Consider the following 25,956-nt stretch of genomic DNA (forward strand, 5'->3'; position numbering starts at 1 on the left):
GTCAGGGGGAAGTTCTTTACAGCGGGAGTGGTGAGGTGCTGGAACAGCTGCCCAGAGAGGCTGCGGATGCCCCGTCCATCCCTGGAGGTGTTGAAGGCCAGGTTGGATGGGGAGCTGGGCAGCCTGGTGTGGTATTAAATGGGGAGGTTGGTGGCCCTGCGTGTGGCAGGGGGGTTGGAGCTTCATGATCCTTGAGGTCCCTTCCAATCTTGGCCATTCTGTGATTCTCTCAATACAGATGTCAGTCCCATCACAATTCCTTTACAATGGTTTGAGTTGGATGCAATGACTAACAAAACAAACATAAGCACCGATGAGAGCACAGCATCTGCAAGTACTGAGGCTCACATTCCCCTCCCCAGTACTGAAGCCCTATGCATGGAATTCCACATCTGGCCTGCTGGGTCATTTGACTGTGATGGACTACAGCCAATCTCATTTTTGTGACTGCACAGCAGATATCACAGAAGTGGGGTGAAATGTGAGCCACGGGCTGCCTGGGTCTGGATCCCAAGAGAAGCGGGACACGGATCTCTGCACCGCGTTGCAGTGGGAAAGACCTTCACGTGTGCAAGGGGGAATGCGAGGTGAGGAACAAAGGCGTGCTGGGTGTTCAGCTTGTGAACCAGGTCTGGTAGATGGGTGAGCAGGGTGATGGGCTCAGCCGTACGCCTGTATGTGCTCTCTCTGACAGGGGCAATGAGGAGCTCGACTGTGGCATTCGTTGGGCTCAGTGCTCGCCCAGGCTGGCTGAGTGCAGTGTGCCTTGGAGAGCTCAGCCTTGTTGGCAGGCTCATCTTAAAACGCAAAAAGAAAAGAAAGGAGGTGAGGTTCCTAACCGTGCACACAGGAGGTCTGGTTTGGGAAAGTGTGTACAGTATGTCAGAGGAATGCGGAGAGCATGAGGAAGATCTAAAAATAAATTTAAATATGGAGTATGGTGCGTGCTGTCTTTTATAAAATAAGAATTCACTCAGATTTACAGCTTCCCCCTCTTCCCCGAATGCTGGAAGCCGTGGGCTGAGAGGTGGGAAATGTCCATGGCCACTGTAGTTAATTGCTGTTCCTCACCTTTATTTCTTCCTGGCTGCTGCTTAAGTGGGTCAGGAATTAAAAAAGAACCCAAACAAACAGTAAGAAAGTAGCACTAAAATAAACCTAATTACCACACTGGGAGAAGTTCTCAGTTCTACCCTATATCCAATGTTCCTTTGTTTCTTAATGCCTCCAGCTCCTCCCACGAGCCCACTGCATGGGGCTGCACTTGTGGCAGCTGCTCCTGCAGTGACCAAACCTGTTGGCAAAATGGGGCTGATGGTGAAGGATTGTCCTCCTAGCTTTTAGACAGGTCTTTGATTTGGCCAGGAAGAGCAATAACATATTTCCTCAATTGGCTGTCAGATTTATTTTCTGTTAATCATTTCCTTATTGCTAGTAAAAATGCTGTTCTTCCAAAAGGGGTGAGCAGTGTAGTATTTATTCCTCCAGCACTGAGTTAAAAGTAATGTGAGAGAACCGTCCGTATCTTCTTACTTTATCTCAACCGGATATTTTTTTACTACCAGATTTTATTTATCTCAATCAGATAACACTGCTTTCCATGACTTATTAAAGCAGCTGATTTGCTGTACAGCTTGGGTAGATCCTGTTCTTTGTTTTTGATGTGGCTTCATGTTCTGTGAAATGGAGATGGATGGAGGGGAGCAGCCTTAGGAAATAACGATGGCTTCTGGCTGAGAAGAAGGAAGGGGCACGTGGAAGTCCCACTGATGGCTGTATGACTCGTGGCTGTGCCCATTCTCATGACAGTGGTTCTTCCTGAGAATGATTTCATGGGCCAGATGTGGTATCTTTTTTGCCTTTGGTGCTTTTTTGTTCAGATCAATCAGATGTAGTACCTGTATGCTGTAAAGCCCTGGTAGTTTCTTCCATCACACAGTTTGCCCCGGATGACTTGGCACAGCTGTAAGAAGTGCTGACTACAATGACCTGCTTTTCCCTTTTTTGAAATCACTAATTCTTCAACAAAAAGTCATAATAAAAAAGGACAAATATTTCCAGGAGTAAAGAATACTTCCAGAATGAAACCAAAACGTATTGACAGCTTTGTAATATTCCTTTGAGCAGGGTGGGGACTGCCATCCCTTCTGCTCCATTGGCTCCTTGTCCTTCTCTTACAGGTGGTTAAACTTGTGAGGGTATTTAGAAAATCTGTAACTAAATTTTTAAACTTTGCTCTGTTCTGTAGAGGGGAGAGACACTCCTCAGCAAACCTGCTACTTTTCTGCAGCACTTTGGTTATGATTTCGTAATTGGAAAATAATTTCTGTAACAGAATATTAGACAGGCTTTAGGTTCATAGCCATGTTGTCTCTTCCCTTGAGCAGTTGCCCCACTGCACACATTGGGAGCACCTTTTGAAACATTTAAAGCAGCAGGGAGGCTGACATCTCGAGCTTTGTTTCAAGTTGGCGCTAGCTGTAGGTATCTGCTTCACATTAGCTTGATTCCCAGTCAGAACAGCTATCTGCTGGTCCTGTTCTTCCTCCTTTCTGAAATTGTTCTCTATATGAGTTTGTTTTTTTTTTAAACAGCAGAATTCAAACTCTTTTTGACCCGTCCTGGCAGTGAAGCCTTTGGATGAAATAGTGTCTAACCCCCAGCACAATGTCGTTGTGTAGGTAAAGAGTGACAGCTTTCACCAAATGTGCTTAGAAAGAAGCGTTAGTGATGGAGGGAGATGAACAAGTTGGAGGGAATAAGGGGAAGCGAACCATCTGCTGTGCTCATTTAGTGCTGTAAATATTTTGTTCCCAAATGGGAAGCATTCACTTTTATGAGCCATCAATAGATGAATAGCATTAGTCTTTATTGATTTGTATTATTTTCAAATGCCAAGAAGAGGGATGCTGTGTATTCTCAGGGCTGACTTCTGCCCATTACTGCTGGAAGTGTTGCGTTGCTGCTGCTTTCCTGCTTGAGGCAGCTGTGCAGATTGATGGGATACCCTATGAGGTCATGACTGACATTTGGTTGAGGAGCCTACAAAAATAGGAAGGGTAAAAGAACAGTTATTGGTTAGACTCACCAGATGCTAAAGAGAGTGACTCTAAGTATTTCTTAAAGTTTGCTGAAGACAATTAAAGCCATAGAAGTCAATTAAAGCCAATAGAAGATTTCCACTGATTTGAAGGGGCCGGAACTGCCCTGTTGGGATAAGCACACCTTGTGGTAGATGTCCCTGCCCACAGAAGGGATTGGAACTGGAAGCTGCTTAAGGACCTTTCCAACTCAAACTGTTGTATGATACTTTGTCTTTTCCTGACTTTACCTGTATTAACACAATTCAAGTGTGTCTCCTGTGTCTGAGGTCAGGATTTCATCATCTCAAGATTTCCTGGACAGAAATACGCATGCACATGTCATGCAGCAATCACTTTATTTTTCTTTTTCATTTTATTCAGAAATCTTGCAGAAATGACTAAAACCTCATTTTTCTTTTGGGAGAGGTAGGACTTGGCCATATGTTGGCCATCTGTATATCATTGGAGAAGCCTGCAAATAAAATCTTTGTATTACCTCAGAAAGTAATCTGCAGGCACCACAAATTTAGGAGGGGCACTTTGATTAATTGCTCTTTAAGAAGCTCAGTGTGTCCTGGCCTCGTGCTGCTGCTCCAGATGGGGACAGTCTTCTCTAGGACACGTGTCACATCTGCCAGCCTGGAGTGGTACCCCTGTGTGTCTAAAATGGTACTGGGCACCGATGCTGCTGAGCTGCTCCTTTTGTGGAAGTCTGTTACTGAGGGAAAGAAGGCAAGGGGATACATTTTCACATCTCTCTGAGCTCCTTCAGGTTGTAAGGACTCACAGAGACTCATGATGTCCTCATGCGGACACCCAGATTGTGGTGCTGCCCCAAGATGGAGGGTAAGAGCATGCACAGTGTACCCAGGGAGATGAGCTGCTCTGCCTGGTGTCTGAGCTCCAGGAAGCAGCGGGGAGACTGAGAAGCATCTGGGAGCCTGAAAAGGTGACAGATGGATCAGGGGAGCCACGCTCTGCCACTGCTGCGGCAGGCCCGGCATCTGGGCCGCACCAGGGTAATGGCAGCCGCCTGGGGAGCCTGAGGGGTGGAAGCAAGTTTCTGCAGAGCAGCGAGAGGAGCGCTTGTCTGCCCGCTCAGCTGGGCAGTATGAGGTTCTGGCAGATGGGAGTTGTGAAAAAGAGGAAGAGCATTCGTGCAGGTTCTCCCTCCAAGGTGTGACCGACCGAGGCCTTGTAGTAAGTGCAGCATCAACACAATGCTGCGAAGAAGCGAAGGCGTGTTGTTGTTGATGACTCCCTCCCTCCTCTGGGGAATGGGGGCTCCCATCTGCAGGCCAGACTTCATCAAGGCTTGGGTCAAGGATGTTACCAGGAAGCTTTTGAGCATAAGACAGCCTTCAGACTATTATCCATTCCTCTTTCAAGTGGGTACCAATGACGTAGCTGCAGGAAGCCTGAGATCTATCAAAAGAGATTTCAAGGTTCTCGGGAGACAGCTAAAGGACTCTGGAGCACAGACAGTGTTTTTCTCCACTAATAAGGAGAGACAGGGAAAGAAACAGGCGAGCTCAGGTCATCGGTGCCTGGATTCAAGACTGGTGCCAGAACTTTGAGTTGTATAACCATGGAAAAGACTTTGGGCTGAAAGGTTGCAGGGACCCTCCTGTCTCAATGGGGGAAATGCTTCTTGATCCATAACCTGGCAAGGCAGATGGAGAGGGCTTTAAACCAGGATTGATTGGGGAAGGGAATACCATTAAGAACACCGAGGTTACACTAAAGGATGGTGCAGTACTGTTAGAGAATGACAAGGCAAATGGGAGAATCTGTGCTGATCCAGAATGGCTGCAGTTTCAGGAGCTTCTATACCAACATTTTGTCCTGGTTTTATCTGGGTGTATGGGGCTGCTGAATCACGGCCTGAACCTCTGATTGATCACCTGAGGCGAGCAGTGAGTCAGCCACGGGAGCACAGGTGAAGGCAATTCAGCTGTGCCGCAAGAAGGTGTGGAGCCTGGCTCCACCTCTCCTAGAGCCATTTAAGAGCTGACCACCAGTGGGGAAAGATCCCTTCTGGAGATCTGGAGTCTATTTTGTGAGCTCAGGATAGGGTGAGTGCCTTTCTTTTTCTACTCCAATATAATAATTACATCAGCCAAGCTCCTTGATGTACTATACCATCTGTGTTTTTGTTGATTGTACACTGGGCTAGACTTAATTTCCCTTGTAGTTATTGTGTGATTTGAATTGAGGAAAAAACAGTGTTGATAACACAGTGTTGTTTTAATTTTTGCTGAATGATACTGTACAGAGCCAAGACAGTTTCTGTTCCTTGTACTGCCCTGCCAGTGAGGGGGCTGGGGCGGTGCAAGGAGCTGGGAGGGGGCAGAACCAGACAGCTGATGTGAAGTGGCCAAAGGGACATTCCATGCCACATGGTGTTATTCAGAATGATAGAACTGGGGACGCTTACTGGGGGTATGGCCACTGCTCGGAGACTGATTGGGCGTTGGTCAGTGGTAGATGAAGGGAAGGCAGCTGATGTCACGATTCTAGATCTTGGTAAGGCCTTTGATACAGTTCTTTATGGCACCCTTCTGGATGGATTGTCCTACTGTGAGACAAACGAGTTCATACTATGCTGGGTGATGAACTGACTCGATGGAAGAGCTCAAGAGGTAAATGGGGCTACATCTGGCTGTGTACAGTTACCAGAGGTGTTCTCTGAGGCTCCACTCTAGAGCCAGTCCTGTCCAACATTTTTATCAACTAACTGGATACAGACATGCATCCACAGCACATCTGACGATGGCACAGATCTGAGAGGTGGTGCTGATCCCTGGAGGGACGAGAGGCCTTGTAGGAAGATCTGGATTGATGGGAGCATTGGGAAACCACCAGTGGCACAAAGTTCAGCAAAGCTGATAGGATGCCCATCGTGTAAGACGTGGGACTGTCTCATCCGTATTGTTAAAAAAGAAAACAGGGGCAGTGATAAGGGCAATTTGCATCTCATTCGAGGGTCAATTATATCTTGTAAACTACTAAATAAAATGCAAACAAATCAAAGATTGTCTCTGTTTGGAAAGAAGTTTCTGTTAAATGTGCAATTTTAGTTTTGGAAATTGTGACAGATCTGCTCCAGCTATTATAGTGGCAATTTGATTTTGCAGTGTTGTAACCATAGCAATTGTGTATCTTTTTTTCTGATCTGGAGATCTTTGTGGGGGGGAAGATGTCCAGGAGGGTGGATGTTCAAAGTTAAGTAGTAGAAAAAAGCTGAAATGCTTATGTGTTTGTTAGCAGAGTTTTTTAAAAATTTTACACCTGATTCTACAAATCACAGTCCTAAGTGTCTGAGTAAAATTGGGCTTGGGATGTGAACAAATCCGGAATTTGTCTGTTTAATGTTCACAGAGTCAATTCTGGACATAAAGTGGTCTAATTCAGCTTGAAAGGCTTTGATGAAAAATCTTATGATCTAGTATTGTTTTAGATGTTATTTAATGCCTGCACTCACAAATAATGTGATTGTAAGGCTGTGCTTTCTCACAAATGGTCATTCTTACAGTACTGAGAAGCATGTTCCATGGGACTAAGATGATGTAATTTTTGCAACATAAAATAGGGCTTCTACAGAGTCAGCTTTGGGCATGGCACATGCAAGTACTTCTTGGCTCCTTACTTTGATCACAGCCTCCAAGTGTTCTCTTTTAACTAATTTTATCATGAAGTCAACCTTATTTCTGTGTCTAAAAGGTATTTGTTAAAGCTCTTATTACGCTCAGCTGGTATAGTATCACAGATAGTGATGACTCATGTATAGACAACTTGGAAAAGGTTTTATTGAGAAGATCCTAAAGAGTAGCATGAGAAATTGTTTGTTTTCCTTTTGGGGTCTACCAACACTTTCACAGTTTCCCCAGATAATTACTGAGGTATTGGAGCTGGTAGTCATTAAGATGTTAATTCTAGCGTTTGTTTTAGCCACCCAGATCAACTTGGATTTTCTGGTCTTTGAAGGTGACAGTAAGAAATCAAGTTGGAGCTTGAGATGGGAAAATACCATATCTGTTTTAAATTCCCATAAGAGAGGCAATATTTGGAATAGCTAATAACAATTTATTCGTACTTAATGCTACTCAGTTGTAATCAAGATAACATTTCCATTGGTCTCCAGGAGTGAGGTTTCTCTGCATCTCAGAGCATTGCTGGGTCTGTTTCTAAACTTATATTTCAGTAAGTTATTTGTGAAGCCATTTTCCTATGTGATAAAATGAAACTCTGTGTTTGTCATGCATGTGTTTTATCATCTGTGCTGATGACATCTCCCTTAGGGCGCTCTTACATATAAAACCAACTCTTTAGCATAAATACTTGTTGAAACTAAATACAGGAAGCAAATAGTAGATATCTTACTGATTTCTGTATTCCACCCTCATGCAATGTGATCTTTAGCCAGAAAAGTAGGCTACTAACGATTTCAGTACCTGATTGTATGTATTATTTGGTGTGATGATGAATGGCAAAGAAAGCACAATCTCTTCTTAATAAATTCCAACAAACAAGAGGAAGTCTTATTAATAAACCGAATCTGTCAAAACACACTATTCATAAATGCTATGTTATAAAGTAAGTGCTCTATATTTCACAACAAATCTCATTATTCTCATGTGGAAGTCTTTCTTTTTCTTTCATGCCCTGGACAAGCTGGGTCAGCTTCTATGTCCCTCACTCCTCACTCTGGGTCTCAGCGCTGCCCAATTCCTTAGCGGACAGCCAAGCTGAAGTGGGAGCTATTGTTGAGAGAACAGCACAAGCTGTTTAACTTTTGGCTCTCTTTCTTTCCATTTCCTCCACTGCTTCCACTTACCCTGTTAAAACAGTTTCTGTGGCCTCTTGTGATTAGACAAGTACTTGTTTCCATGGTAGAAATTGTGTGATTATGGATATCATTTTAGTATCAACGGAGGACACCTTCTTATGAAAACTTTGGAACAGCTTGTCAAGAATGTACAGCTCCCCTAGGAAAAGAAGGGGTCAAATTCTGTTCCCAAACCCACCACCATGTTGTATTTCTTCTCATCCTCTTTGTACCACAGCTCATGGATTCCTGAGCCAGGATATCTGATTAAAAGAAGGAGTAACACTCATTTAAAAGAATCTAAACTTGCATCATATATGACAGCTGGATGAGGAACAGAGTGACATCCTGCCATCATTCGTGCTCTCAAATTAAACTCTCTGTCAACTGTATATCTCTCTAAAAAGGTGAACGGACACTTCTGTCAATACCCAGCCTAAATTTAAAGCTCTGGGCTTTGAATTGATGTTAGAAGGCTTGAGCCACTTTAGGGACTATTTATCATCTATATTGTCTTTGCCCGCCTGGGCAATTTCGTAGCCCTTAGCTGCTCTTAGAAAGAAATCAGCTGAGAAATTTCCTTCAAATTGCAACTGCAGATCATTGGAAAATTCAGGGATCCTCAGGTGACTAACCATAATGGTGGGAGGAAGGGAAAAGACTAAAATCAAGAGAGGCCCATGGGAGGAAGAAGAGTGCATGCACTCTGGGGAAAGAGAGGAATATGGCAGATGCAGAACAGAAAAGGTGGGAAGCAGGAGAACTGGAGTCTGGCAGATGAACAGTCTTCAGTGTTGGGCACTTCTAGGTCTGCTCCTCCCTGCTCTCCTATGACCTTTCTCCTGGTAGCTTAGCCAGGGAAGATTCTCTGCTATGTCATCTGGGACAAATCAGTATTCCACAAGAAGAGGAAGATGTCTTGTTTCGAGCCAAAGTTTGCTGCTGTAGCCTTCAGCTAGAGTAACCTACAAAGGTTTTAGTCCTAATTTTTGTGGAATGTGTGAGGGGGGAGTTAACCAGGAAACCTGCATTTTCAGTTTTACATATTGGATCTGCTGGAAGCCTGTGCTGTGCTGTCCTTGAGGGCAAACCTAAGCTCTGGTCTCACATGAGTTGAGAAGTCCTATTTCAGTGTGGCAGATTGTGGGCAGGTTTTGCTGTGCTGGTTAGACTGTACTGAAATATTTGGTTAATAAATCCCTTCTCAAAGAAAAGAACAAAAAACCCAGCTACCAACCAAAAAAGAAAAACAAGCAAACAACAAAAGCCAAATTACAACTCTAACAATCCGCAAACACTGAGACCCAGAATTCTCCTTAAATGCAAGTTAATTTTGCCAAGAATGCCAGTTCAAAGTCTATCTTCCTGGTTGTCAGCTTCCTAAAAAGCCCGTTTTGTTTATGACAGCATCAATCCCATGAAGAAAATAATTGTCCATTGAAGAGAAACAAATCCAACCTACCAGCTTCAAAGCTCTCTACTTTGATTTCTACGTGCATTAGGCAGTTTGACATATACACTCGAGAAGCTAATGAAAGATAATGGCCTTAATATGTTCCTAAATTGGTCTAGCACTTTGGGTTTAACAATAGACACTGGCAGATCGTCTGAAAAATTCGGCATTTGCACAAGGCACAGTAGTTACAACAGGAATTCAAGTGTGGTTTGCAGGTTTTGAAGTTTGGCACGCAGTCAGCAGCAGGTGTGGGCCTTGGTTTTGGAGGTTTCTTCAGTTCAGCATTTTTCTGGAACAAAAACATGAAAATTCATACAAATGCAGAACAATTATGGGTCAGGATAAAGGACAGATGCAAAGAAAGTGAACTATGGGAACTTCTGGCTTGAGATGAGTCAGTGTTTGTTGGCAGTGAGACCTATATTAAGTAGCAGTATGGAGTTGATGTGGTGGGACTGGGCTACGGGGACTGCTGGATTGCCTATGGAGCAAAGTGGTTTGCTGCATGTGTATGTGCAGAGAACAGGCACTGCCTATTATGAGTGCCTAAAAATGTGACTGAAAGACCTTTCAAATATACTGTGTGGAAGAACATAGCAGCAGCAAAGAAAGCCATGCCAGAATCTTTGAAGATGACGTTGTTACAGGTTCAACAAGGTAATGAATTACTCTTGGATGCCCAGCTTGTTTGTCAAGCTGCTTTTGGAGCTCAGTGATCATTTGTGCATCAGATTTGTATCTGAGAAATCCTTAAGTGCAGACACAGGTGAGTGAGCTGAAAAAGATCTAGCCTACCTGAGGGGTGCTGCTTCCCTGTGATTTGGAAAGAGGGGAAACCTGGGGCTGGTCAGCACGTGCCTGGCACCTGGGCAAGGCCTCTGGAGCCTCCCACAAATGGCCCAGGCAATCTTTTAAAATTGGTAAGTTTACCAGAAGTTTCATTTGTAAAATTGAAGTAAAATTTGAGCTAAAAATTGATGTGGCCTGTAAGTGCCTTAGATTTCAAGCTTGATACTTTGAGTTTGACTGCGAGAATGACGTGCTGTGAGCTCAGTGGGAACAGTAGGACCTGTGGCCTTTAACAACCTGAGTCATCCTGGGCATTTAGGAAATGTTTCAGAGAAGACTGACCATTCAAAACACTAGAAAGGAAAAGAACAAACTCTAAATGTTGCTGGTTGTAGCAATGACTGGTTTGGCTTCAAAAGAACTGCCACGTCAAACCCAAAAATGAAGTAAAAAATGCTATTTTCTACTCTCTTAGAGAGTCTTAAAAATTCCAATCTGAACCAAATGATGGGATAAAATTCCTAGGTGATGTTTTCAACTAATTACCAAATTATTTGGATCCTTCTACTTCAATGTTTTGGCACGTGCAGTTAAAAATGAGGAGAGTTTGTGTCCCTGGGCTGCAGGGCTTGGGCAGTTGACCCACATGTTGCAATTGGGAATGGAATCGTTTTTTGGCCAATACCTGAATCGTGTTGCAAATACTTAGAGCATCTCAAGTCTAAGGTATGTTTTCTGTAAGAGGATTGTAAAATAAAACAAACTACAAAACCAAAAGCCAATAATCTGTAGCTAATATAGAATCATGCTTTTTTTTTTTTCCCCATCACTTGTTTTTCATCTGTTTCTACAATATTAAGCTTCAAACTTTATGTAAGTTGAGTCACATAATGACTGTAAAAACTTTCTAGAAAAGTGCACTGGGGTAAAGTATAGCAATAATAAACCAGTCTAATTTGATGATATTTTCTGAGCAGCTGCCTACCTTGGAAGATTTCTTATTCTCTGCCTCTTTTCTGCTGACTTTCTGGGATCTTTTAGTTAAATCTTCAAAGAGAAAAGCAAAACATAACATTAAATCAGTCTTACAGCAAATATTATTTAACAGATATGCTTGATAATATTTTTATGCAAGGGGAGATTTCAGACTTTGTGATGGAAGTTTGTAAAGTTTTTTTTTCTTTTTTTAAAATAATATTGTGAAATTTCTCATATTATCCTTTGAGAAATATTAACATTATTATTGTATCATCTTTAATATGAATTACTATTTGATATTACCTCCATAACTAAGACTTGCCTTGGGATCTAACACAGCAGGAGTTTTCTGTTAAAGAGTGAACACTGCCTTTCTCAGTAATATATCACAATAATTTTGTACATTGTGAGCTTTGGATTAAGTATAAGATCCATGAGTGGTTGACATAAAAAAGATTTGCATACACCTACTTATGAATAGTGGCTCCTTGTTTGCTCCGGAATTTGCTACCCAAATCTTTTTGAACACTTAATACTTACCAGAATTTGCAGAATTACACAATTAAGAATACTTGTCAGTTTCATTTATTACTGTAGCATCATTATGGATTTAAGGTTACACATCCATCATCAAGTAACAATGGGTGGAAAAACTGTATTTCAGGCATAAGGAATTTCAGGCCACTTGAGAAGAGCACGGCTTGCACCCACCGGTGTTGGTTGGTTTTAGTTTCATCTGGCATGTTGTGTTGGCTTTGTTATGCTGTCCCTCGAAATTTTCTGGTGGTAGCTAAAATACCTCAGTGACAACCAATTCTGTGGCAATTTGATTTTTTTTATGTCTGCAACTGTTCTGGAATGCTTTGCTTATAAAATTGTTTTGGTAATGTTCAGTTAAAGATGGAGTGATATAATTAAACTGAGATATAAATACTGGTGTAACACAAATATGCAATAGTTATTCTAGAGATTTTTGGTAACGATAATGTTGCCCAGTGGGCAGACAACAGGGAAACATAGAAATATATTTTTTTAAATAGATGAATACTGTAGTTGCCTCTTCCTTCTGTATTTAGACAACACCTTCTTCTCCCAACCAGCCAATAATTTCATATTCCTCATCTTTTATTTACTGTGTTTTCAACTGCTGTCTAATTGACCAGCTGCTTACAAACCTCTGAAGTTATTCTTTAATTTTGGATGTTAAATGCTCATTGTTTTTGCATGCATATAGGAGAAGGATGAACGCTGTTTGCTTACATTTACCACATTAGTTTGCTGTGAATTTCTTTTCTTACTTTGGCTAATTGTTTCTTTTCCCCGTTGGCTCTAAAATGGGAAAGTGGCAAAACTGGGCTTTTTCACAGCATGGTGGGATGATGTGGATCTTGCAGAGAATTAAGCTGTGCAGAAAGGGAGGGATGCTTTTGGTGAGGCATTTCAGAGCCATCCAAAGCAAAAAGGCCTGATAGCATTAGGAGATTTTTCTTGTCTTGACTGTAGGCAAAATAGTATGGCATGATAACCTATCTGCTATGTTCAAGGCATGTCCACATTTTTCCAAGGAGACTTAAAAGTTAACCAAAGGGAATGCATTTTATAATTCTGATTCTAGTTGTAAAGGGGAAAAAAAAAAATTGGAAGTGTGGGGAGTGTAGGATTAGAAGCAACATGGAATGGTGTGGCACGAGCTTAACAAATGTGTCATTAAACCAACTTGATTAACTCGGGGATAAAGAGATTTGGATTTCATTGGAGAGACTTGCGTGGGACAGCTGGCTCACCTAAAAGAAACATTGCCCTTGAGTAAAAGGGCAGAGAAAATAAAAGGTAAGAAACTCATTTGATGTGAGAACAAGTCCTAGAAGCCTGCGGAAGGGAGATGAACAATAGAAGTTCTATGACATTGTTCAGCTGACCATCCCCAAGTACCCAACAGTTTCTCAAGAGATAACTGAAAGTTGATTAAATTGCATTGAATGCATCAAGGTTGAGATTATGAAAACAATATTAGTGAAGGATAATGTTAAGCATTGTTTGACAAAGTTCATCACGGGACCAATGGGCACCTGTCAGCAATGGTAGGGGCATATCCTGTCCTGCCTTGGATACACTGATGACTTCTAGCTCCCTTGTAGTCCTCTCCTCTCTTAAAGATCACTTGGCACACAGGTAAACTGACGTTATTTAATATCTCAGCAAAGAAATCAACAGCTTACTACAAGAGTTGATCCGGAAAAAAAAAAAAGTGCTTATATTCACTTCTTCTATTTGCACTGGACTTTCAAAGGAAGATTGATGCCCATATTAATGAAATAACCTTGCTCTTCAATATAGGAAGACATACGGTATGATAGGAACTTCAGAGCAAACTGCAAACCTAAAAGCAGGTTTTCTGTTGTTTGTTTTTTTTTTTTAACACTAAATTCTGGTTTGCCACACTGCCATACTTGAATACTGTGGCTGCATTGCCACTGCAGTTCTGTGTAACGCTAAGGCATTTGTGTGAAATTGCAATGTAATCATGAGCTATCTCAATAGTCCATATTAAACAACAGCTGCATTTTCTTCAAGTCCTGTTAATTTGGCATCAAATGGCAAATTTTACCAACCTACGATGGAGATGGGTGGGAGATCTGGGAGGTTCATTTTGTTGTTCTTTGACAGGTTGCATTCTGTCTTCTCCTCGATTACCAGGTAAGAACTGGCAGCTCTGAGCAAACTGTAGCAGAGCAGTAGGCTTAGGAAGACGTTCTTACTTTCCATCCTGGGGAGAAAAAAAATCCCACTGTTTATAAAAACCAAACCATGGTTAAAACCTGCGTGTAAAAGAGAGGTACCTGTGTGGCAGAAGAGAAGGAGATGAATCTCAGCAATTCTGTCATGTTGAGCAGTTTTATGAACAGATTTTGACAATTACTCGTTCCTACTTCTTTCTCCTTGATACCTGGGATTGCAGTTATCTTAGTGGGGGGACAAAAAAATTCTCTCAAAAATAATCCTCTAGAGAATCTTTTTTTTTCTTCTGATTCTTTTCTCAAAAGTTTCCCCCCTTCTTTCCTCCCCTAAGGGGAAAAAAAAAAAAAAGCCATGAAGAGTTCTCCCCACTGACTTTAACAGTATTGTTTATTGAATAACCAAGGGGAGACAAATTTCTGCATTCACTTTTGACTGGCTCCATCATATGGTGGTGTTTTTCCCAGAAAGTACTGTTCACAGATTTGTGCCATAAAACCTGTAATAATAATGGCAATAAAAACAAATTATGTTTGCTATTACTTTTCTGTCTACAAACAAATAATGAAGAAATATTTTATTATATCCTGGATGTGGCTGCTGTGCTTGCATATTGATTCATAACCATAATTCAAACAAATTATAAAAGCCTCAGGGCTGAAAGGCACTTACATTCCAAAGGATTTAGTATATACTTGCTAATTTTTCAGATTAGCAATGTCCATAGGATTTGAGCATACTCAAGAAAGGGCTCAAAGCCCTTTCTTGAATCTGGCCGTGTATCTTGGATGAAAGCCACTGGCCGTGGACAACCCCTGAGTGACTCTGTGCAGTAACACAGGGTACACAAACCCAATTACCATTCTGCTCTCATTTTCTTCTAGATTTATAATGCTGTTAAAGTTCAAAGTTAATGATTATTTCCATGTGCAGTAGTTCTATGATGTGTCAGAATTATGGAACATTCCTTGTGGATGTTCTGCCAGTCTTCAGATTTATGTGTAGCTTTTTGTCACTGAAAAGCTACTAGCAGTATTTAAAAAAAAAAAAAAAAAAAAGGCAGTAAAACCAAGTAGTTCAAGAAATTACTCTGGTTGTGACAGTTTAATTAGTGGAGACAAAAGATTAAGAGCTTCTGCTTTCAAAGTAGAGCATTTCCACTCTGCTCATAGGGCATCGCCTCGAGCATTGTGAGGAGTTCTGGGCACCATAAGAAGTGCATGAAGAATTAGTGTCCAAAGAAGGGATACGGAGATGGGCAGGAAGGATCTATTGGGAACACTGTGCTGCTGTGTCCGTATCTCCAGTGGCAGCTGGTAGAGCTCAAAGCTGTATGGAAGTTGAGACCCAAGCTGGATTAAAGTAGGGCTGTGGAGAGAGGTACCCTTTAAATGATTTGATGAAAATTTCGTAATAGGCAATGGGAGGAGTCTTAAATTTGATTACAGATATAGTCTGGTATTAAATGTGGAGGTTGGTGGCCCTGCATGTTGGGGGGGGGCTGGAGATTCATGATCCTTGAGGTCCCTTCCAACCCTGGCCATTCTGTGATATATGTAGGTTGCTCTGAAATTAATGCCTTCTATTTATTCATGGCAATTTCAACAAATACAAAGAGCATAATAACGCTATTTGATAGAGCAAACTCTCAGCTACAAAGCAGTATTTTTCAACATAGTCATCACCATTAGCTCTGCATTTCTGTTAATGATGAACAGTAGCTTGCGTGCTGAGCTCTTCAAAATCCGCACCAGCAGAGATCACCGTCACCACTGCTGAAACACACCTGGTCACTGTGCTCATAAACACTGTTTGACTTCCATAAACGTCCCGAAAATGTTGATGAATCTCACTGGGTGCTATTTTGTCAGCATGGAGGAATTCAATTACACACCTTTGCTCCGCTCACACTGCCACGTCAGACACCGTTTTGCCAGACTGCCTCTCTACTGGCATCTGTTGCATGGTAACAAAATGGAAGGGGGTATTGATGGGAAGGTTCAACCCCTACTGCCATCCCACCAACACCAGCCTCTGACGTTGTGGGCCAACATCATGAGTTAGGAGGCATTACTTTCAGAGCAGCCCATGTATTTTGATCACAGAATCTACCAGATAACCCTGCTTGGGTGTTGCAGTCTGCTAGATGCATGCAAGCAGAGCTGACAGAAAGACAAAGTGAGCGGAAAGTGGAGTCAAAAGTGAAAATGAAATGAAGGTACTGGTAGGCTTGATACTCTTTTCCATCATGTCACAAAACTGATGCATGTATTTCCCTTTTTTTTTTTTTTTTGGCATTACAAGAGTTTTTATTTTCTAATTTTGCTCATTAGTTTCCTAATTCTCCTTCTGGGTCTCATTAGAGACTTTGTAAGGTAATCAAACTATTTTCCTTAATTTTGGCAAGCTGCACATCTGCTTTTCTATGAAGACTTTGTTTTAAAGGAATTAATTTTCCTAGCAGATTCCTAACAAATAAAAAAAATATATTATTGCAGGGTTGCCACTTATTGATTTAATTAGACTACAATGTACTACGATATATTTAGTGTGATTTTTTTTTTTAGTTTAGTTTACATAGAGTTGGTCTTGCAAGCAGAGAAGTAATCACTGAACTTCAGCCACAGTTCAGCAAATTATGTGAGTAAACAGTTAAAATATGAAGTGCCCTTTAGTTTTCAAGGGAATCACAGAAGTACACATAAAACCAAAAACAAAGCAAACATTTAAAAGCTTAAAACAAATAAATTTACTGAGCGCCATCAGAGATTGCAGTGCCCTTTTCTATGCAATTTCCTCTGAAGTGCAGATTATACTACTGAATATGTAAAGAATATATTTTATACTCACCTCAACAGTTAAGTCTCAACAGCATTCTTTTCAAATATAAAATAGCAAATGGTGCAGGATGTGAAAGAGCTTTTATCTTTTCTAATCCATCTTAACATATGAGTTTGAATTAAATGTCTTCATGAAATAATTTGATTTCTTCAGTTGTACCCTGTAAACTCGACAGTTGTGAGAGGAGCTTCTTTCCTGCCACAGATGATTCCACCCCACTCTGAGATTTATCCTCATCCAACAGCAGAGCGAGCAGTTGGAGACTTTGATTGCCTTAAACACTGGAAGGGATTAGTTTAAATTTTCTTGTGACATTTAACAGACTCAGACCAACTTAAAAATAAGCTGGGATCGCTCTAAATAGCTTGTTGAAAAGTGTTGCTTAGAAAAATGAAATGTTAAAATGGGTGAACAAAGGAAAATGAAGTACTAAAAACTGTTACGTTACTTAGTAACTCAAAAAATCTTCACATATGTTCTGCTCTGCTGCTCTTTCCAATTTCATTTGGAATGGAATGAGGGAATGCAAGAAAAAAAAAAAAACAAAAAAAACAACAAACAACCAAACCACAAGAATTAGCAGATTCCTTGAAAAAATTCAAGATTTTAAGAGAATCTTTGAAATATTTAGGAAAAAAATTGAATGTAAAGTACAACAAAATGACTGCATAGCTCCCCCTGATGTTTTGGGTGGTCATTTTATTGCTACACAGCACTATCCTGTCTCAGCCATCAGGTTTCAGTAGAAGAGCTGCAATGAGAATGTGTTGGGAGGGAAGGGAACAAATCACCTGAGACAAATGGGAATCACCAGTGCTGCAGGCAGGCCTCTGCTGGGAATGCTCTGCAGTGCTAAGAGCAGGTTTATTTGCAACTGGCTATACAGAATGCAACTGTTGGACTTCGTCAAGACTTCAGAGGGCACTGTCAACACCAAAAAACTCATAAGGTAATTAAACACAAGCATACCTGCTACTCATCCTCAAACTACAAGAGAATTTGGAATAAACCAACACAAATCTTTCCTCAGATCAACCCTGAATCGCAGTGTGTTTGAGCTGTTTCATTTAGTGTTCTGAGAATGGGCTATAAAAATCTTAATCTACCTCTTTTATTATTTCCGAGGTTCTGGTAAGGACAAATTTTCCGTTCCAATGACCTTTCCTTTTTCACTGGAAAGCTCCAAGCAAGAAAAAAAAAAAAAAAAGAAATTGTAACACATCCACCTTCGTTTTGCAATTGAAATATAGGGAAAAATTTCTCTAGCTTAGAAATAGCTGCTCAATGAAAATGTGGGCATGCGGTATGTTTATGTGCTTAACATACATTGAATTCTTGTTACTTTAGAGTGGTTTCTAGTCCTTGTATGTTTTGTGGTAAGACCGTAGAAGAATGAGAACGAAAATTACAGCACGCTTCTATTCCTCTCTTGTGTTCTGGTCTTTGAGTTTTAGGAATCACGCGTCACGCTTTTCCACTGCAACAGCCAAGGGCCAAATACTTGAGCAAAACAACATAAAACCAAGAAAGACTTAATAACATTGCTCCAGGAACAGAGATATAAGGCTACATGTTTCTCTCAGAGTTCTGATCTATTAATACTTTGCTTTGGGTACAACTTGGTAGTTGTGATGCATTGATCAAACTGAAGGAGGACCAACACGAGTTGTTTTATATCCTGTGCTCCAGACTGAGGTTAAGGGGTTCCTTGGGATTGACAGGAAAGTTCACTGTCTAAATGCCTTTTAATCTCCATCACTTTCAGTGACTCTGCTTGGTCTTGATGCTGTTTAGGTGTTCAGCTGCTGAGAAATGCTTAATTAGATAAGGTATAAGTGAAAGTAAAGTTATAGAGAAATGGTAAAGGAAACACATTGTGGCAAATATTTTTAAGGTGTTATCTTGAACAAAATGACAACTGTTGGGAAAAGCTGTCAAGAAATTAGAAGTCTGAAACTGCCTTAACAAATGCCATTTAATCTCCCACTCCAACAGAGAAATCTGTGTTTCAAGGACTGAATAGGACTTTGAAATTCCTAACAATAAAACAAGCACACATACAAAACTCATACAAAAATATTAAAAAATAAAAATTCAAAAACCCAGCCAGCCAGTGGACCAAAAGTGATTAAAAGAAACAAAGTTTTTCATGATCCCATGAAAGATTATATCATAGCATAGAGGTACCACTAAGAGCAAGTAGAGATGGTTGAGAAAGTCCCATTTTCAGAAACAAAAGAGAAAGGATAGCAAACTAAAACAGTGGACTTCAAGAAAGCAGATTTCTGTGAGTTAAGAAATGAGAGGTAAAATTCCGCAAGAAAAAAGTCCATAGTAAAAACCAAAACAAAAAATGACAAACAAACAAAAGCAAAATAAACAGAAAAATAACAAAACTGACGCAAATGAAAATAACAACACTAATTTTAATAAAACAAACAAAATCAACCAACCAATGGAAGAAAAAGAAACAAAAACAGAGTTCTAGAAGTTAATTTGTGTTAGAAAGCTAGAAGAAAACTGAATCAAATGACTGAGAAGAAATATATGACCATCTGTTAGGAAAAGAAACAACAAAACACCAAACCTTAGAAAAACTGACACAAGTTTAGTCCCCTTGCTATCTTTGAAATAATGGGATTCCAAAGCTTTTTGGCTTGATTTTTTTGCAATTTAATTTTATTTTTTATCCTGGTAGACAGTTGATGTGATTTTAACCCTCTACCTCTCGAAACCAGAGAAACTAAAACAGAGGAATTTCTTGAAATGAGTCTAATACACTTACCAGCACAAGTTGACCACTTCATAGGTTCAAAACTAGGTAGATGCTTTTGACTGAGAAACTGTTCTATATGTCCCCCCTTAATTTCTGTATAGAAATTAAACTTTTTAATTTTCAGCCTGAATTTAGTGTTTGATATGTATGTTTGGACCATTATCCTCCAGTGTTTAATTATCTGTTCTTCCTTTCTTTCTCAGCTACTAGAGAAAACTGTGCAGTCCTTTGTCTTTATTTTATTACATCACCTGCATTTTAATCTCTGTGGTGCCATGGAATTCTATTCCTTATATCAACTTCGATGAGTCGTTTGCCATTGAGTCATAAAGTAATTTAAGCTGTGAAGGACTTACAGAGGTCCGTGGCCCTACCTCCTGCTCAAACCAGTGCCAGTGTAGATTAAAAGATTAAATTGACTGACAACTCCTTCACTTGAGACCTGAATATCTCTAAGGATGGAGTTCTCCAAATCTCTAATTGGATTGACTCCATGGGAAAATTCATTTTATTGCCTCCATTTAGCAGGAATGTTCATTGTTCCAAATAGTACCTGTTGCCCCTTGCTACCCAGTTTATCAGTTGTTCTTCCCAAGTTGTTATGACCAGCAAATCTACTTAGCATGCACCCTATCTCATTAAATAAATAATTGATAGAGATGCTAAGCAGTTCTGCCCTCAGTTTTTTGCAGATGCCAACCTCAGCTGTTCTGGAAGCCATGAAATACTCTCAGGCAGTGTTTAAAATAATACAAAGCATGCAGTTATGGTGCTCGTGTCTAAATATATCCTCAGTTTGTTTAAAAAAAAAAACACTCCATGTGCTGTGTATAAAAATGAACATGTCTGTAGCTGAAAAGCAAGCTTATTTTTCAGATTTAAAGCAAATTTAGTTCCAAGGTTTTGTTTTCTTTGTTTTCTTTTGAGAGTAAGTTTAGGCAATATCCTGGGGCTGTTTCTATAGTTCTTCTTTAATACTTGTTGCTATCAGCTCTGTTTCTTCTCCTGCCTACGTATTTTCTCTTAGTCTTTCCAGAAGTACCCCTGGAGGCAGAACTGCCAGTGAAGCTCAGGGGTTACATATGTGCACCTGCAGATTTCATTTCATGGGGATTTCATTGGTCTGCCCAAAGTGCTGCCAGGTGGGCATGTCCTCCTGCTGCCCCTGCTATGCAGGACACCAATCCACTCCCTGCTGTGGCCAGGTAGCAGCAAGAGCTCAATTTTCCCTTTTTATAAAATGGGTTTTGGTAAATCCTTATTCACCTGCAGAAAATACTGCAATTCTTGATTTTTTTTTAATTGAAGGAATGACTCGAACTCACAGGCTAACAGTGTGATGGATCTGAATTTCTGCTTCATTTCTTATTAAATTGAAGAAAGGCTATGAAATGCTGCTGAGTAATGTCAGATTGGCATGTGGAGCTGGAGGCCTTCTTTTGTTCATTTTGTTCTTCTTTCCAGACTCCTTCCTCCTATTGTGTTTTTTTTCTTTTTTCTTTTTTTCTATTTCCCTTCATTTACAGCGATCCACTGTCTCCTGTTGCTTTTCACCCAGGGATTTCTTTTGCCTTTCATTCAGATAGTTCTTTTTCATTTGTACAATTTCATTGCTGCCCTATCTTGTTCTCATCATCCCCAGCCTGATATTCCTGAGGAACGAAACAATGAAATTGAATGAGATGCCACAGTACGCAGGCCAAAGCTTGGCTGCAAAACAAAAACAAAAACAACAACAACAACAACAAAATCTGAATGTAAAGGCATTTGGATATCAAATAATAAAAGGGGAAGAACTGGGTATATTGATCACAGCATGACCAAGGGTGACAATGTGACGCAGCTGTGGAAAAGGCAAATGTACTCCCAGGATGTATTAAGAGAAGTGTTTGTAACAGAAATATGAAAGCACTTCATACTGTTTTGCGCAGGACACTGGTGTTCATTTAGAATATTGAGTTCCATGCTGGTCACCCATGTGGAGTAAAAATGCATTTAAGTTAGAATGGATACCACCGAAGAGTAATAAAGTGATTTAAAAATGTCATTGTTTGAGATACTGTGTGATCTAGCAGATGTCTTGTATGATACTGTCCTATACACCCCATTTCTTCATGTTCCACCTGACTTTTAAAACAGAAGTGGGCTGCTGCCAGCTCCTTGCCAGAAAGATCCAGCACAGCCTTCCTTAAACACTTCAAACATAGCTGACCCCCCCAAAAACCTGCGTTGTTTCTAGATCCTGAACGAGATTCGTCGTTCTCATGTTTATCACAGCTGAAAATAAAATGTTCTTACGTTTGGCATCAGCATGGGTGAGGATATGGAGGGCAGCCCCACTTCTGTGCCTGAAGGATGGGCTCTGGGGCATGGAGCAGTGCTGAAGCAGCTGGAGGCTGTGTGAAGCCCATGTGGGATCAGCTCGGGGTAACACACAGCACATCTTAACACTGTTATTACGTTCTCGAACTGAACAGTTTTAAGGGTGTTTTGAAGATTTTCAGCTCAGCCTCCTGTGCCATGAGTGCAGTGCAGTGAAGGGTGAGAATCAATGGCAGCTAGAATCCATATCTCACTGGGGCTCAGAGATCAGCTGTGTTAGGATAAAAAATGCAGAGTCTCATTTATTTAGAAGAAGGGCTTTAGAAGAAGGCCCACCCTATTTGTCATAGCTCACTATTCATGTGACTGCTTGTTCTCTCTGCTGTTGCTCATTCAGAGCCTGCTGGACCCACGCACCCTGCCTGGATTTCACTGCTCTATTCTTACTTAAACCAACTGTTAATGATTATAGTAATATGTCGATCTGAACTGGTCCTATTTCAATTTCTAGGAACGGAATCCTTTGAAACTTTTCTTTTTCCTGTGAGAAATTCTTTTGTTTTTATTCTTTTTTTTCTCCTGAGAGATGGCTGGATGACCAAGTAACTTCCTAATATTCTCCTAGCACCGCAGGAATTGAATTTATAAGTTACATTTCTCCAGTTTCTTTCTTCATAGCTTTCCTATTCATTATCTAATTTTTCAGTAGAGTAAGAGGCAGTATTCTTTTACTGACCTTGCTGATGACAAGTGATCCCCATACAGTGCTCTGTTTTTTTAAAATCAAGTTCTCTAAGTCCTATTCCAAAATTTTTCAAGGATCTGTGTCAAACCAACACTTAATAGTAGTTTTATTATCCATGTGGGCAACGATTAAGCTGTTCTGTGACTCACTGAAATTTTTCCCACCCAGCTCCCCCAGTTTAAGAGATAGCACCTGCTTTAAAGTGGTTATCTCGCCCTTCAAAAAGGCACTGCTTCCACCAGGAAAAGGATGAAACCATGGGAGCATGGGGAGATGAGTGGGTGTGAGAGTGGATCAATCAATTGATGCACTGACTACAGAAGGAACTCCAGATTTCTGTCTTAACCACTACGGGGGAAGGAGTGCTCGATGCTGAGAAATGTTCTGCTCATAAGCCAGGATGCTAACTACTTTGTGGCAAATTATTTAGCCTGGATGATTTAAAATAACTTCTCAGTAACTATTGAAAGGTTAAGTGTGTTTTAATTTCTGTATTGTTACCCTTATATCAAATAGTTTTTTATTAAGAAAAAAAAATAGTTTATTTTTTCCATATTGTTATTTTTGGCTTTAATTGAAGTCATATTCTCTCATGTAATAGTTGCAGTGTAATGGCGGTTGTGGTCTTTTCTCCATACAAGCCCTATTTGCAATATAATCTGCCTATCATAGACTAAAACTTTGCTTCCTGTTTGTAAGCAATTTTAATCTTCTGCTTTATTTTTAATGATATTAATAATATTCTATGCTTCTGAAATTACTTTAAAGCAACTTTCTGGTACTCGGTTATTTTGAATGTCAGGAGCAAGGACTCTGCTTGAGAAGGTTTTCTTGCTCGGTGCTGGGACTCAGGTCGTTTTATTACGCATTCTTTAAGTGTTCTGGCCTGTCACTGTCTGTGTGTTTAACTGCATCTGCGTGTCTAATGCATCCAGGAGGTGCATTTCTTCTGAGAAGAGGAAATGGACAAAGTTACATATCTTTGGAGAATGTAGGAAAGCAGGAGCTGTGAAACTGTGGTTGCTCCTACGTTCACTTTCTAGAGAAACTGCTATATGAAGTACTCATTTCCTTATTATATTCTAAGAGTTTTACATATTGTTTTGATCAAGAGATGTTTTTGACAAGTCCCTCTATTCTTTTCCTATGCTACTTAAGAGGATTGTCTTATGTTTGTATACTGGAACAAATCAGTTTATGTTACTTCCAATACATCTAAGAAGTGATTTATTTTATTTTCAAGGGTCTAAGCTATGAGATACTTGATCCACTTCTGGCAGTGAATTAGCTTCAGGAATTGCTGGGGCAATTTCAGTTCCCCCGGTGGTGATGGCAAAGTCGTATCAGAGCAACGGTTAAATTATATCTGATAGTAAAAATGAAATAAAATATCTCTCTGGCTTTCTTGTTGATTAATTTTTGAACATCTGCTGGAAAATCAGAGGGCAAAGAGGTTCCATAGGGAACATAACAGAACTGGAAGAAGTTCTCAAAGTCATGTGATATCAATTTGCAGGTAATGGAAAGCGAAGTGAATACTAGATGTACTGCTAGAAGAGGTTCCTTTTGTGTAGTATATGCATAGAAGCTGGGATATCTGGATATTCCTTATACAATAGGTCAAGTTCATGTTATTGTGGCTGTGGTCTGTACAAGTGATGACTGTAGGAGCCGTTGAAGTTTGCTGCTATTTGTTACAGTAATGTACCCTTTTAGAAATGAGTAAGTAGAAAATAAGTCAAATTGCATTGCTTTTGTCTCTGTGTGCAGAAACCTGGCATCAGTGACTCGACATAGTGTACCATATGGGAGAAAGACACTGGAACAATCTTTGGTATCTGCACCAGATCAATGAGAGTTCTGGACTGCCTCTACGAAATGCTGCAAGGCACAGCTTTTTTATTTTATTTTATTTTATTTAATAGAAGAAGGGAAATCCATGTGTCACCCAGAAGTGGTAAATAAGCATGAAGACAAATGGAGGAAATATGTGTTAACTGATAAACTACACATAGGAAAACAATATGTGTTTTAAGAATGCAGAAACTTATGGCCAAACATCTAAGGAAAAACTAGCATCGTACATTCAGATGGGGAAATTCTTTTCTAGGAAGCAGTGAATCAAAAGGTTTTGGGAGTTATGTTGGAAATCAGCTCCCATTGTAACACTGCTATCGAAAGTACTGATGTAGCTCTTGAATGAGAAAACAGGGCTGACTTCAATAGGAGAGAGTATTTATTTAATACTGGTATGACTATTACTGGAAGACACTCCATGAAGAACACTCTTGAGTGGAAGGAGTTTGGATAAAACATAAAAATGATCAAAGGAATGGAAAAGTACATCTGAAAAGAGCTCTTGAAGCTCAATCTATTTAATATCAGAGAGAAACTGTAAATGTCTCCATCACTGAACCTACTTGGTAGAACTGGGGGGAGGGAGTGACAGAAGACTTTTCAAGCAAAGCAGCAAAGATATATTGAGATGAAATCATAAGAAGAAGTCAGAACTAAAAAATAAACATCTTAACTGTTCTGGTTCACTAGTAATTATACGTTAAAATGACCATCCAAAGGTTGAAACCTTTCTTTCCTTTTTTTCTTCTTCTTTTCTTTTTCACTACAAAGACTTCAAACAATGGATTTTCTTTATTTTTAAACTAGGAAATGCAAATTGTAAGCAAAACTACTGCTCATTTCGTCATTCCCTGTATTACTGCAGTAACAAATAGTTAGACCAGGATTGTGTTCGGCTCAGGTGTGTGAGGAGTGCACTTCTCACTGAGTAATCCTGGAGAGAAAGATGCTGTGTTTACTGTTGTTGCACTACCACACTTTGATTTTCAACCATATCGACTTATTACTTCATTGGAAAGTTGTTGTTTCAAAATGTTTTTTAAATCTTGACATCCCTAAAACCCCCTTAACTCCAAGAAAATTGATCGTATTCATCTTGAGCATCAGGCTTTGAGTCAAACACAGTGAAGCAGCCCATTCCTGAGTGCTATGGAATATATACTGAGAAAACAAGCTAAAGAAGCTTTGAAATTCAGCATGGAAAAGACAAAACGCTGAGAATGAATCCCCAAACAGCATGTGTGTATCCATTAATTACAGTGTTAGTTCTTTTTTGTGTTCCCTCAAATGCAGTCTGTATTGCTTTCCGATCATTTATACAGATCTGCTTGTACACCACTTAGTGTAAGGAGGATAGGATATAAGCTGCTGCAGGCCCGGCGTGATTCAGGCTCAGAAAGGTATCAGTCCACATTCTTTCTAAATTTCCCAAATTGGTTAGAGGTGTCAGCTGCATTCGGGCACAGCAGAGCTGCCACGATCTTTTATCAAACGTCACAGTTGATGATTCATTACGGATGCCTCCTCTCAGTGCAATTTGTCACC

The 25,956-nt window shown here is 40.2% G+C and overlaps 1 protein-coding gene across 1 annotated transcript in view; it reads right to left on the minus strand.

Moving 5' to 3' along the window:
* Nucleotides 1-6,938: 6,938 nt before the first annotated feature.
* Nucleotides 6,939-25,956, minus strand: part of ASIP (agouti signaling protein) — a 28,925-nt gene continuing 9,907 nt past the window's right edge. The window contains exons 2-4 of the mRNA XM_003211924.5: nucleotides 13,747-13,901; nucleotides 11,142-11,203; nucleotides 6,939-9,656 (exon numbers count right to left, since the gene is read on the minus strand). Of these exons, the coding sequence (XP_003211972.2) occupies nucleotides 9,480-9,656; nucleotides 11,142-11,203; nucleotides 13,747-13,901 (394 nt within the window). The 3' untranslated portion in view covers nucleotides 6,939-9,479. The remainder of the gene's footprint in view (nucleotides 9,657-11,141; nucleotides 11,204-13,746; nucleotides 13,902-25,956) is intronic.

The sequence above is a fragment of the Meleagris gallopavo genome, chromosome 22, assembly GCF_905368555.1.
Source record: "Meleagris gallopavo chromosome 22, MGAL_WU_HG_1.1, whole genome shotgun sequence".
Classification (NCBI taxonomy): domain Eukaryota; kingdom Metazoa; phylum Chordata; class Aves; order Galliformes; family Phasianidae; genus Meleagris; species Meleagris gallopavo.